Here is a 12,658-nt window from a genome sequence, read left to right as displayed (position 1 = left end):
TTTTGACTAAACTCAATACTTGCTGACGCAGAAATATTACAAGGGTATTGCAGGTAAATACTCTTCTATGGAATATAATTAAGTGCTTTAAAAAATATGAATTTTTCTAAACCAACGATTATATAAATATATAATTACCAATAAACAGTCTCGAACTAGTCAAACCTCTGATCCTTCTAGTCAAAAATAAGATACCAAGAAAACCAGTAATACTCTTAAATATATTCTAAATAATAATTTCTTTTCTCAAGGATATAAATACTTCTATTTCCACAGACAATATTTTACATAACCAATCGGCAAAAAGAAGGAATAGTCACTCTTAGAACAGCACCACTTACTACACTTTTTTATCCAAAGGACAATATATTAATATAAATGTGTGGACTAGGACCAAAGTCTAGCTACTTATGCAAACTCAGATTGAATATAGCAATTTAGAAATATAAAGAAACCACTCGGGAGGGTGTGGCGCTGGGAGCGCAGCGGTTCTCCCGCCGCAGGTTCGGATCCTATATAGGGATGACAGGTGCGCTCGCAGCACTCACTGGCTGAGTGCGGTGCGGCTGGTCTCAAAAAGGACAAAAAAAAAAAAAAAAAAAGAAATATAAAGAAACCAAATCAGTCCCCCTAAAGTAACATTAGAAGCTTTTTGCCTGCAAAAAGATTTATGATAGTGACAGTGATAATTCTAGTGGAAGGAAGTAAACCAAAGTAGTTCTGTAGATTGAAACTATTTCATTAAAATTATTACTGGTCGGCACAACTATTTCAAACTCATTATTTTTGAGGCATTACATTTCTGTAATTTCACATAAATTAGTTAAGATATACAAGTTAAGTATATATAAATTCAGCATATCACCCAAAATCAGTAGATGGAAACTGGTCTCCATTAATTCTAAATTATGTTATTTTCAGCCCCTTCTAAACCTAACAAATAATGTACTAATAAAATAAGTTAATATATATAAAGCATGCAGAGCAGTCCCTGACACACAGAAAGCAATGAGTAATAGCCAGAATTATTGCAATACTGGTGCTTCAGGTAAATACTGTCTACTTGGCTGTAATGAATCTTTATGTGGCAATCTCCACACATAAAATATATCAGTGTATCACCTTTCAAAACATACGTCCTTTACCACATACTAAATTACATTGTTATGCTGAGGTTTTGTAATTAAAATTACACTATATAGGTAGTACATTTATTCTTCACCATAATCTTCACATTCTTCAAAATGACTATTTTATAATTTTTATTTATTAAATCTTAAAAATTTAATTTAATAAATACCTCTTACCATAAGCCAAAATCAACTCAAAATAGATTAAAGACTTAAACATAAGACCTGAAACTAGAAAACTCCTAGAAGAAAACATAGGGGAAACACTTCAGGATGTATGACTGAGCAAAGATCTTATGAATAAGATCCCAAAAGCACAGACAACAAAAGAAAAAATAAACAAATGGGAGGGGGCATTACATGAAACTAAAAAACTTGCACAGCAAAGGAAAACAGAGTGAAATACAACCTACAGAACAGGAGAAAATGTCTACAAATTATATATCCGACAAGGGATTAATATCCAGAATATACAAGGAACTCACACAACCTCATAGTAAAAAAACAAATAATCCAATTTAAAAATGGGCAAAAGAGCTGAATAGACATTTTCAAAGGAAGACATACAAATGGCCAACAGGTACATGAAAACATGCTCAACATCACTAACCATTGGGGAAATGCAAGCCCAAACCACACTGAGATACCATCTCAACTCAGTCTGGCTATTATCAAAAAGACTGAGAATAACAAATGCTGGCGAGGATATGGAGAAAAGGGAACCTTTCTACACTGTTGGTGAGACTGTAAATTAGTGCAGCCATTATGGTAAACAGTATGGAGGTTTCTCAAACAACTACAGATAAAACAACCATATACCATCCAGCAATCCCACTGCTGGGTATATACCATAAGGAATGGAAATCATCATGTGGAAGGGCTACCTGCACTTCCATGTTCATTGCAGCTCTATTTACAATAGCCAAGATATGGAACCAACCTAAATGTCCTTCAAGGGACGACTGGATAAAGAAAATGTGGTATATATACACAACGTAATACTACTCAGCCATAAAAAAGAATGAAATTCTGCCATTTGCAGCAACATGGATGAGCTTGGAGGACATCAAAGTGAAATAAGCCAGGCACAGAAAGAGAAATACTGCATGTCCTTGCTCATAAGTGGGAGCTAAAGAATGAAGGAAGGAAGGAGAGAAGAATGGAAAGAAAGAGAGAAGGAAGGAAGAAAGGGCAATCACAATAATACATCGAACTTTCAGAAGGGGAGAACAGAACTGTGGTTACTAGAGGTGGAAAAGGGGGAGGGGGCTAGGGAGAAGTTGTTTAATGTACACAAAGAATGATTATGTTTTGCAATGATGAATATCCTGATTATCATGATATGATTATCACATAGTGTATACAAATACCAATAGTTAAGTCTGTACCTCACAAACATGTATAATCAATTATGTCTCAATTAAAAAAAAATTATGGAGTTATGCACCATCACCACAATCTAATGTTAGAACTTTTCCATCACTCCAAATATTTTTCTCCAGACTATTTCTCCTGCCCCAGCCTCAGGCAACCACTGATCTGCTATCTCTATAGATTTGTCTCTTCCAGACATTTCATATAAATGCAACTACACAATATGTACTCTTTTGTGTGTCTTGCTTCTGTCACTTAGCATGTTTTCGACATTCAACTTTGTCGTAGTATATATCAGTAATTTGTTCCTTCCTGCTGCAGAAGAATATTCCAGTCTGTGGATTTATCACATTTTATTTATTCAATCACCATTAGATAGACATTTGGATTAATGCTGTGAATAATGCTGCTAACAGACATTTACATATAATTCTCTCTTTGAACATGTATTTTCACTTCTCATGGCCACATTCCTAAGAATAGAACTGCTGGTTCCTAGGGTAAGTTTATGCTTAACTTTTTAAGAAATGGCCAAATTGTTTTCCAAAGAGCAATGTGAAAGGGTTCCAGTTTCTCCACAATACCAACATTAGATATTTGAAGTCTTAATTATAGCCATTCTAGTGGGTGTGTGAAAGTATATCATTTTGGTTTAACTCGCATTCCCCTACTGACTAACAAGGTTGAATGTGTTTTCATATGCTTATTGGCCATTCATATTATCTTCCTTGAAGTCTTTTGTCCAATTTTAAATGTTTTTTCCCTTTATAACTGAGTTGTAAGATTTCCTTATATATTCTAAATTAAAGATCTTTATCCTGTTTGTAATTTGCAATATTTTTTCCCAGCCTGCGGCTTGTCATTTTACTTGCTTAAGTATCCTTTAAATTGTAAATGTTTTTAAAAATTATAAGGAAGTCCCATTTATCAGTTTTTTCTTTTATGGCTCATGCTTTTGGTGTCATATGTAAGAAATAGGTCTAACACAAGAAAATCACAAAGATTTCCCCTTATTTTATCATCTAGAAGTTTTATAGTTTTAGGTTTTTTAATTATCTATGATCTATTTTTAAAACTTATTTTATTATTATTTTTAATTGACATAATAATTGTACATACTCTTATTTATGGGGTACTGTGTGACATTTTGATACATGTATACAATATGTAATGATCAAATCAGGGAAATTTTTTTGTGTTGAGAACATTCAAAATCATCTCTTCTAGCTATTTGAAAATATACAGTGAATCGTTATTAATCAGTCACCCTACAGTGACTAGCTATAGAACACTAGAACTTATTCCTCCTATCTAGCTGTAATTTTGTATCCTTCAGCTAACCTCTACATATCCCCTGACCCACTTTCCCAGCCTCTAGTAACCACTATTCTACTCACTATTTCTGTGAGATCAACTTTCTTAGCTTCCATATATGAGTGAAAACATGTGATATTTCCCTCTCTGTGCCTGCCTTATTTTGCTTCACATAATGTCCTCCACGCTTATCCATGCTGCCACAAGTGACTGTATTCCACTGTGTATATATATCACATTTCTTTATCTTCATCTGCTGATGGATGCTTAAGTTGACTCCATATTTTCACTATTGTGAACAGTGCTGCAATAAACATGGGAATGCAGTTTTTAGATGTTAAAGTATTCTAGATGTTTTTGATGCTATTGTGAATGTATTTTTTTTCTTACTTTCATATTCCGATTTCAAGTCACTACTACACTGTTAATACTGCCTCGGTTTGTAGGAAAAGGAGAAGCCATTAGACCAAAACATCCATTAGACTAGAACATTCTAATTTCCCCCCCACTACATCCATACCTATTTGCCTCTCTACATACGTTCTTCTTTCTTCCCACCCACCCCTGTTAAAATTGAGTAAGTGATCCCCTTCCCATCAAAGACTCTGTGTAGTCAGGATCCTGACCATTCCTGCTTTCTCAAGAACCTCTCTTCTTCTTTCCTTGCCTTACCAATCCCAACAACTAAAATCATGCTGCAGTATTTCTTATACTCAAAAAAATTTCCCTTATTTCCTCATGCACCTCCAACTTCTACCCTGTATTTATCCCCTTTCATAGACAAATTTCTTGAAAAAGCTTTCTATACACCCTTATCTCTAGTTCCCCAGCCACCATTTATCCCTCCAGTCAGTCAAATGTGGCATCCATCTCCACCAGTCCATGAACTGGCTTATTAAAGTTACCAATGACCTCTAGGTTGCCAAAGCCAATGGCCACACTTCTACCCACATTTTCTCAACCTCTTAGCCAAACTCAATCTCAATACCAGGGTACTTCAAAAAGCATGTAGAAAAACAGAATTAAAAGACAATACAAATCTTCCCATCAACTTTTTGAAGTACCCTCTTACAGCTGACTGGTCTCTCCTTGAAATATTTGCATTATTTGGAATCCATGACATAATTTACATTATATATCCCTAATTTCCCTCCAACCACTCTGGCTGTCCTTATTCTCCTTCCCAGAGGCCTTCAAATTCACTCAAATCTGAAATGTTCAGCATTCCTCAGGGTTCCATTTCTAGCCAGTCCTTCTCTCCTCTTTACAGTCCTTTCAGTGATTTCATTTGTTGCATTGCTTTAAATATCATTAATATACTGACAATCTTCAAATTGATAACTCCAAGCCAAATATCTCTGAGTTCCTCAAAGTCTGTAGATCCTCTTTGGTGGAGGCCTACTTGACAATCTCACAGCTTCTAAGAACTTAAGATGGACAAGAGGAAACTTCTGAATTCACCATCACCTCGCCACCAAAATAAACCACCACCACCCCCTCCGCAAAACAACACAAACCAAAATTCCTCTCCCAACCATTCAATCTTCCAGCAACATCCTTGAGTTCTTTCCTCTCTCTATGTTCCATACCCAATCCATTACCATGCCTTCCTATTTCTACCACCTAAAAAAAAATCTCAAATATGTCCACTCCTCTCCATCCTACTGCCAATTCATTAATTTAAGCCACTGCTTAAATTACTACCTGGTCTACTATACACCCCATGGCCAACTGTTTCTACTTGCCCCAGTATTCTCTTTGCTTACACAGCAGTCAGAGCAATCTTTAAAGATATAATTCAGATAATGCTACTCCCCTGAATAAAAACTTTCAGTACTTTCCATTAATATGCAAATTCCTTTTCACCGTGTATAAGGCCCTGCAGTATGTGGTCCCTGTCCTTTTTTCCTCCTGTCCATAATGCTCCAACTTTTCATTTCCTTAAACACATTAAGCTCTTCACATCTTCAGGCCCTTCACATATGATTCCCTGTAAATGAAACGTTACATTCTCTTTACCCCTTGCCCTCATCCTTGTCTCTTCTTATGCCTAAGTAGGTCCCCATTACCTTCACAACCAATGATTATTATTGTGCAGTTCTTTTCCTTTTCAACATTGGTACAAGTTATAATCCATGAAGACAGGGAAGATGTCTGATTTTTCACAACTGCATAGTACCCAAAAAGAAGGATTTGATAAAAACATGTAAAACTGACTTAAGAAAGATATATGTTCAGCATTTCACAGGTTGGCCTGCTGTTCCTTAAAACTTTCTTTTTTTTTCCTTTTTGTCTTTTTTCGTGACCGGCAACAGGATCGCAACCCTCGGTGTCGCGCCCACACTGCGCTCAACCAGTGAGCGGACCGGTCTCTATATGGGATCCAAACCCTCGGCGGGAGGGCCGCCGCGCTCCTAAGCGCCGCACTCTACTGAGTGCGCCACCGGGCCGGCCCTTTAAAACTTTCTTAATGCAGAGGTCCTTGGGATAAGCTTAACTGGGTTTGGGGAAGACTGGCAACCTTAAATTATATGCAAAGTTTTGTGAAACTGTGTTTTCTAAGCAAATGTCCAGTATGTGCACTAAAATCACACACTAATAAATTATTCATTATTTAACAGGACAGACCTCAAATTTAACATATGGTCAATTCTTGAAACAAAATGGAGAAGAGATGTAGTATTTTATTTTCAAAAAGCCTAAGTCCTATAATTCATCAAATCTCAATAAAATCTAGTATATGGTTTAACTTCCATCTGACAAATTTCTTATGTAGATGTAAAGGGGGGAAAGCCGAATGAAGATGCATCTACCACAGGAAAGACTATAAGAAATGAAGCATATTTGAGGGAAAATATCAGAAATGCCAGGTCTTATCACCCATTTCAATTTCTCACTGGCCAGATACCTTGAAGAACTAAGCACCATCTTCTTACTACCCTTTCACCAGTTTCCTTTCGTGTATATACAGTCACTTCACCATTCTAGGCTTAGATTCTCCTCTTTATATCACTCAAAGAATGTAAAAGAAATCAGTTCCAGTGTGAAATAGTGGAACAACTAATCACAAGTCTATGTGCTAATTTCTTAGGGGTGTGGCTGGATACAGTGGCCACCCCTACACAATGACACTCTCATTTGAGTCAGAAATCACGAAAATCCAATCCAATTACTTCATGTGGTAAGAACTAAAAACCCAGATATTAAGTGATTTGTTCAAGGTCACAAAGCTAGCTAAAGCCAGGACTGGAACTTTCCTCCCATGTTTAGTGCTCCTTATACCAGCTTCTTATGGTCTTTTATAGCTCCATCAAGATGCTTAGCAAAATTTCCAAAATACTAAAACTCTAACTCTGGGCTATTGATCAAAAAAAGAAAAAAGAGAAAGAAAAGATTAAAACTAGTATGAGGAAAGAGAAATTTAAAAAGTAAATATGACACTATAGAAAATAACTGTGCCTTCATTCACAAACAGTATGTTTTTTGAAATGTGTATAGGAAAGTGTCTGATTAAGGCGAGATTACTTTTATTGTTGGTTGTAACTATTTTTGTGATTCAGAAATTACAAATTTAAAAAATCACTACTCCAGAACAAACCTGACATTTATTTCTATTAAGTTTATAACTTTCAATGCTTAAATAAGGCCCTGCTTCCCTGTTTTTAAACCTATCATTAATGAACAGATCTTGTAATAGACCTGAACAAATCTCAAGAGAAAGACAAAAGGATGTTTCATTGCTGTCGCTTTTCCCATTAAATGACTGTTATTTAAATATTTTACCAAAATATTGTTCAACACAAATGATTTAGATTTTCAGCTTCATTAATAGAGTACATTACCTACAAACCTCTATGAAAGAACAGTTAGTAGTAGAACTTTATTATGCATTCAAAGTCTGCGTGAAGTTTTAAGACATTTCCTAAAATACAGGTTTAAAGTGAAAGCAAAGAAAACATACTGACTAGTATAGTAAATAATATATACTTTTTCTAATCTTTAAAAAATAAAATAAATTACTTCTGGAAAAGCTGGTTTTTAAGCCAAAACACTGAATATTTTGATGTTCAGCAGACAGCAAAATTCCTTATGATTAATTCCTATGGGCTAGATTCTTCTCCTTCTAGTTCTGCCTCCATGTGGCATGGAGTATAACTTTACAAAGCATTAACTCCTTCACTTTGTCTATAGACACGCTGTCTTCAGAATCAAACCCTCAAACTCAGAAAGGGTTTTACTCTGCTATTCCAAAACAAGTGTAATAAACATATCTTAAAATTTCTGACAGTTGTAGTAATGTAAAATTGTGTCTGTGTCCAGGATATCAACTACAAGAATCTCCCCCTTTCTCTGAAGTTACTGTTTCAAGACATTATCATACATTAAACTATTCACTATGCAAAAGAGAAAATCCATATATAACTCAAAATCAAATAATGTAAAATCTGTACTCTTCATAAGAACTATGAAATCAGACTGATTGAATTTTATTACTCACCTTGCCCCCCAACCACATGAACAGTGAAGGTAAGAAAGAGCTGGAAGGAGGAAAGGAATAATGGGAAGGGAGAGATACTCACTATTCATAAACAAGTTATTTAACTTCTCTGCTTATCAAGTTCCTAGTTAATAAGCAAGAATTATACTCACTTCACAGGGCTGTTGCAAGGATCAAGTGAGTTCTTGCATAAAAATGATTTGCCTGGCAAAAGGAATACAATAGGCACTCAATAAATGCCAGCTCCTTCTTCCTTCAGTTTTGGGCTCTCTGTTCTTTGTTCTCTACACTCATTCCCCTAGAAGACTCATCCCTTTCATGACTTGTATTAACAAATGCTGAAAACTACTGTATCAATCAAGGCCCTGATGTGTATGTGCACGCCCACTGTGTGAGACACTGTCCCCTGTTCACAAGACACTTAGGTGAGGAATAGAGAAGAGACTCCAAACACATGAACTTCACTGTAAGAACCAGCATTCAGGGTGGACACATTTCCATCCATTTCCAACTTTCTTCTGGAGATTTGCATTGCCATCTCAAAATGCCTGAAATCAAATTCATCATTATCTCTTTGAAAAATCAGGCCCTCTTCTTGCCCCTTTTCTAACTGTGAGTGATATCCAATAGATGATAATCCTTGCCCCCTTTTCTCACCTAAATACTGCTAGGTAAGCCAGGCCTATTAAGTTTACCGTCATAATCTCTACTGTACGTCATTTACTGTCCCACTGCCACCACCAGAGTCCAGGTCAAATTTCTCAATCTTGGCACTGTTGATATTTTGGGCCAGATAATTCTTGTTGTGGGGGCTGTCCCGGGCACTGCAGGATGTTTAGCAGCAACTCTGTCCTCTCCCCACTAGATGCCAGTAGAATTAGATGTCTTCTCCCCGTTATGACAACCCAAAATATCTCTAGACATTGCCAAGTATCCCTGGGGGACAAAATCACCCTCCCCATTGCCTCCCTCCCCCCATAATTCAGAACCATTGGCCCAATTCCTCAACACTTCACATCTGCAGTACAAAATTAGCCCCCAAATTAAGTCTTTAGTTTCTTTCTAACTCCTGTGGCTCTGACAAAGGCCTCCTAAAGCACTGCTTTTATGAGTCATTTCTGTTAAATCTACTACTCCCTCTTACCTTCACAATTAGTTCAAAGCTCTCCACCCAGCCTTGATTATCTGGCCTTAATTAAACATTATTCCACAAAACACTTCACATAGTGGTTACCCAGCAGTCCTCCCTTTTCTTTGTCACCCAGGTTTGGATGCCCTTTACCTAGCATCCATTCCAGACCAGTGCAAGACCCTCCTTCCCTAGCCTCTAATCTCTCCACCACTCAAACTCAAACCCTGCCTATTGAAATAATAAATCTTCTGACTACTTTTCAGAGTTTTTCATAATATGGTCTCTTTCTAATTCTATGTTTCGTTCAGCAAAACCCAACTATCTGCCAGTCCTTGAAAAGGCTCTTTTAATTTCCACTTTCAGTCATGTTTTTTTTCTTTTCCTGGAGGAAACCCCCTTTATCTTTCTTGCCTCCTTCTACCCCAATTTAAAGTCCATCTGAATTAAGCCAAGAAAGCTTTCCTGATCATACTTCCTTTGTGTTTATGTAATACTGTACCTCTCCAATGGCATTCACATTCTACTTTATGCTACACATGAGTATTCCTTTAATTTTCTAGATCCCTGAAGCTTCTTACTTCCCCTTTGATGGCCTGCAATGCCTAGTTCAGCACTAAGTAGAGAACTGGGTATTTTATGTGAATTGTCTCAAATGTTTCCCACTTACAAAGCAATAGAGAACTGTATTTCCAGACAATCCCAAACTTCTTTAAGAGAAAATAAGGCAATATTCTCCCTTTGTCTCATATTTCTATCTTTTAGGCCAATTTTTAAGTAAATTGCCTTCAACATATCCAGATTGCTATTTAGTAATATATTACTGTATGAGTTCTGCTTTAGGGAGTTCCTACACTTCCAACTTGTAACTGAATCCTGAGTATTTTTACCTCTCTCTTTATCCAATAAGACAATAGAAACTTATTTTTGAATGTTAATAAAAGTGGGTAAAACATGAAAATAACTTGGATTGAACATATTTCAAATAAAGGTCAATTATTGCTAATTTCTCTGTCTTAAATAATACATTTAAAGTCCTAAAGACTTCATGCACCATTAAAAAAATTAAAAGTCAAGTTTATTTCAATTCCTCCTCACCCCCAAGACATAAACCAAAACAGAACATGGGAGACTTCTCAATTTTAGTTCCTAACTGACTTAAAGGTATCTTTTGTTATTTCTACAAAAGGAGTAGTATCATTAATGAGCATGCTCTGACCAGACCTCTTTCTTTAAATCCTATTCCAAAGCTACATGAGGCTAGTAGAGCAGCCCACACACCCACCACCATTCTTTAGCAGGGGTCAGCAAACTACAGGCCTTGTTTTGTATGTCTCTGAGCTAAGAAGGGATTTCACATTTTTAAAGTGTTGTAGAAACAAAATCAAAGAAAAATATGCAACAAAGACTGTACGTGGCCAGAAAAGCCTAAAATATTTACTATTGGTCCCTTTTCAGCAGCATGAATTTGGGACTCCTCGTCGTGAGACACCCAACTTTTCCTCCCAAGCTTTTAAAAAAGCAGTGTAAAAATATACAAGATTATGCAAAAAAGTAGAACTCATTCAACTTAGTCACAGTCAATGCACAAGTAGCTTCTAAAACAGAGGCCTGTGTGTGGACTTTTGCACTTCACAGAATTTTTGTTACAAAGAACTTACTTGACTTTTGTTCTGCAGATGAACATACTTTTATACTTGAAGAGAGAAACTGCCCGACCCAAAGTGACCCTGCTAGTTAACAGAAGAGTGAGGTCAAAAACCCAAAACTCCTGGTCCAATGCTCTGCAGGCCACTATACTACACCTATGCGTCTGGCTTTAAGTTTTGGAGATTTGGATAACTAGCTTAGATCAAAATAAAGATGAAAGCTTAAAACCTGTTCCTGATATGCTGTTTAGACAGACTCTTACTAGCAGCTATGAACCATTAAGCAGAGCAACATTAATGCTCATCACACACATTAGATAAGAACTTCTAGGAAGCCTTCTATTTTAAAAACATACGATAAAGAAAGCTTGAAACTTACCCTTCTTGTTTCTCCTGGGCTACAGATTGAGGCAAATACGCACGTTTGATTTCCAGCTGCTCAAAGTGTCCCAACCCAAATCCACAAGTTCACCAAACGTTATCAAATGCCCATCGAAAAGCTGTCTAGTTTACATGAGCCATACAGTCTATAGATAATTACAAGTTCCTTTCACATCTACTTGCAAAGAACTAGCTAGAAGTTCAAATTTTTTTAACTTCCCTAAGAATTAAGCTTCCTAAAACAAAAACAACAACAACAAAAAAAACTTCTGCGATACCTAAATCTATAATACTCACTTTATTGCGTTTTCTCGGTTAAGTCAAGAATTAAAAAACAAAACAAAACACCCCAAATCACTCTGTCTATGCTGAAAACTTTACTACTCTACAGGATCCGAAGAGCTATGTACATACTAGGATCTAAGATTCAAATACATTAACAACCCAAGATCCTTCACGTGGAGTTGCTTTTCCAGTGTTGAAAAATCCAGATTCTCAGGGGCAGCCGAGGGATACAGGCCTTGGGCCCCTTCTTTCGACCCCCACCCCCACGGCTGGAGTTTCGTCGTCTAAGAGCGACCCTCTCCCCTTCGACCGCGGCGGGAGGGCGGGCCGCCTCGGCACGAGTGCGGGCCGCCTCGGCACCTGCGGCCCCTGCCCGCAGCGGGGGAAGTGGGGGAAACCTGCCCACCGCCGGCCCTTCTGGAAACGGCACCCACTCCCACTCCCGGAGCGGGCGGCTGGAGGCCCGAGCCGAGGCGCGGCATTACCTGGAGGACCACGTCGTTGTGCAGCTGCGCGGCCCGGAACAGCTCCAGCACCCGCCCGTTGATCACCACCTTCTTGGTGCTCTCAATGTCGCAGTAGGAGAAGAGATCCGAATAGTATTTCTGCTCCGCATCGCTCAGCGTTAAGCCTTCCATCTTCGCCCTCGGCTCACTGCCGCTCCAACCCGCATGCAACACCTGGAGCCCAGTCCCGGAGCGGGCGGCTCGAGGCCCGAGCCGAGGCGCGGCATTACCTGGAGGACCACGTCGTTGTGCAGCTGCGCGGCCCGGAACAGCTCCAGCACCCGCCCGTTGATCACCACCTTCTTGGTGCTCTCAATGTCGCAGTAGGAGAAGAGATCCGAATAGTATTTCTGCTCCGCATCGCTCAGCGTTAAGCCTTCCATCTTCGCCCT

At 38.0% G+C, this 12,658-nt stretch overlaps 1 protein-coding gene across 7 annotated transcripts in view; it reads right to left on the bottom strand.

Moving 5' to 3' along the window:
* REPS1 (RALBP1 associated Eps domain containing 1) overlaps positions 1-12,658 on the bottom strand; it is a 120,890-nt gene that overhangs the window by 61,795 nt on the left and 46,437 nt on the right. For 3 of the 7 annotated variants that reach the window (XM_008565510.1, XM_008565521.1, XM_008565519.1), the window contains exon 1: positions 12,246-12,432. The exons of 2 other annotated variants lie outside the window; for them this stretch is intronic. In XM_008565510.1, coding sequence (XP_008563732.1) covers positions 12,246-12,398 — 153 coding nt within the window. In that variant the 5' untranslated portion in view covers positions 12,399-12,432. Of the gene's footprint in view, positions 1-12,245; positions 12,434-12,658 lie in introns of those variants that run through there. 2 more of the 7 variants (XM_008565515.1, XM_008565526.1) reach the window with 1 other exon arrangement.

This window comes from Galeopterus variegatus, unplaced genomic scaffold, assembly GCF_000696425.1.
Source record: "Galeopterus variegatus unplaced genomic scaffold, G_variegatus-3.0.2 Scaffold200, whole genome shotgun sequence".
NCBI lineage: Eukaryota > Metazoa > Chordata > Mammalia > Dermoptera > Cynocephalidae > Galeopterus > Galeopterus variegatus.
The sequence above is the reverse complement of the archived record's forward strand: the minus strand, read 5'-3'. Positions and strand labels throughout refer to the sequence as shown.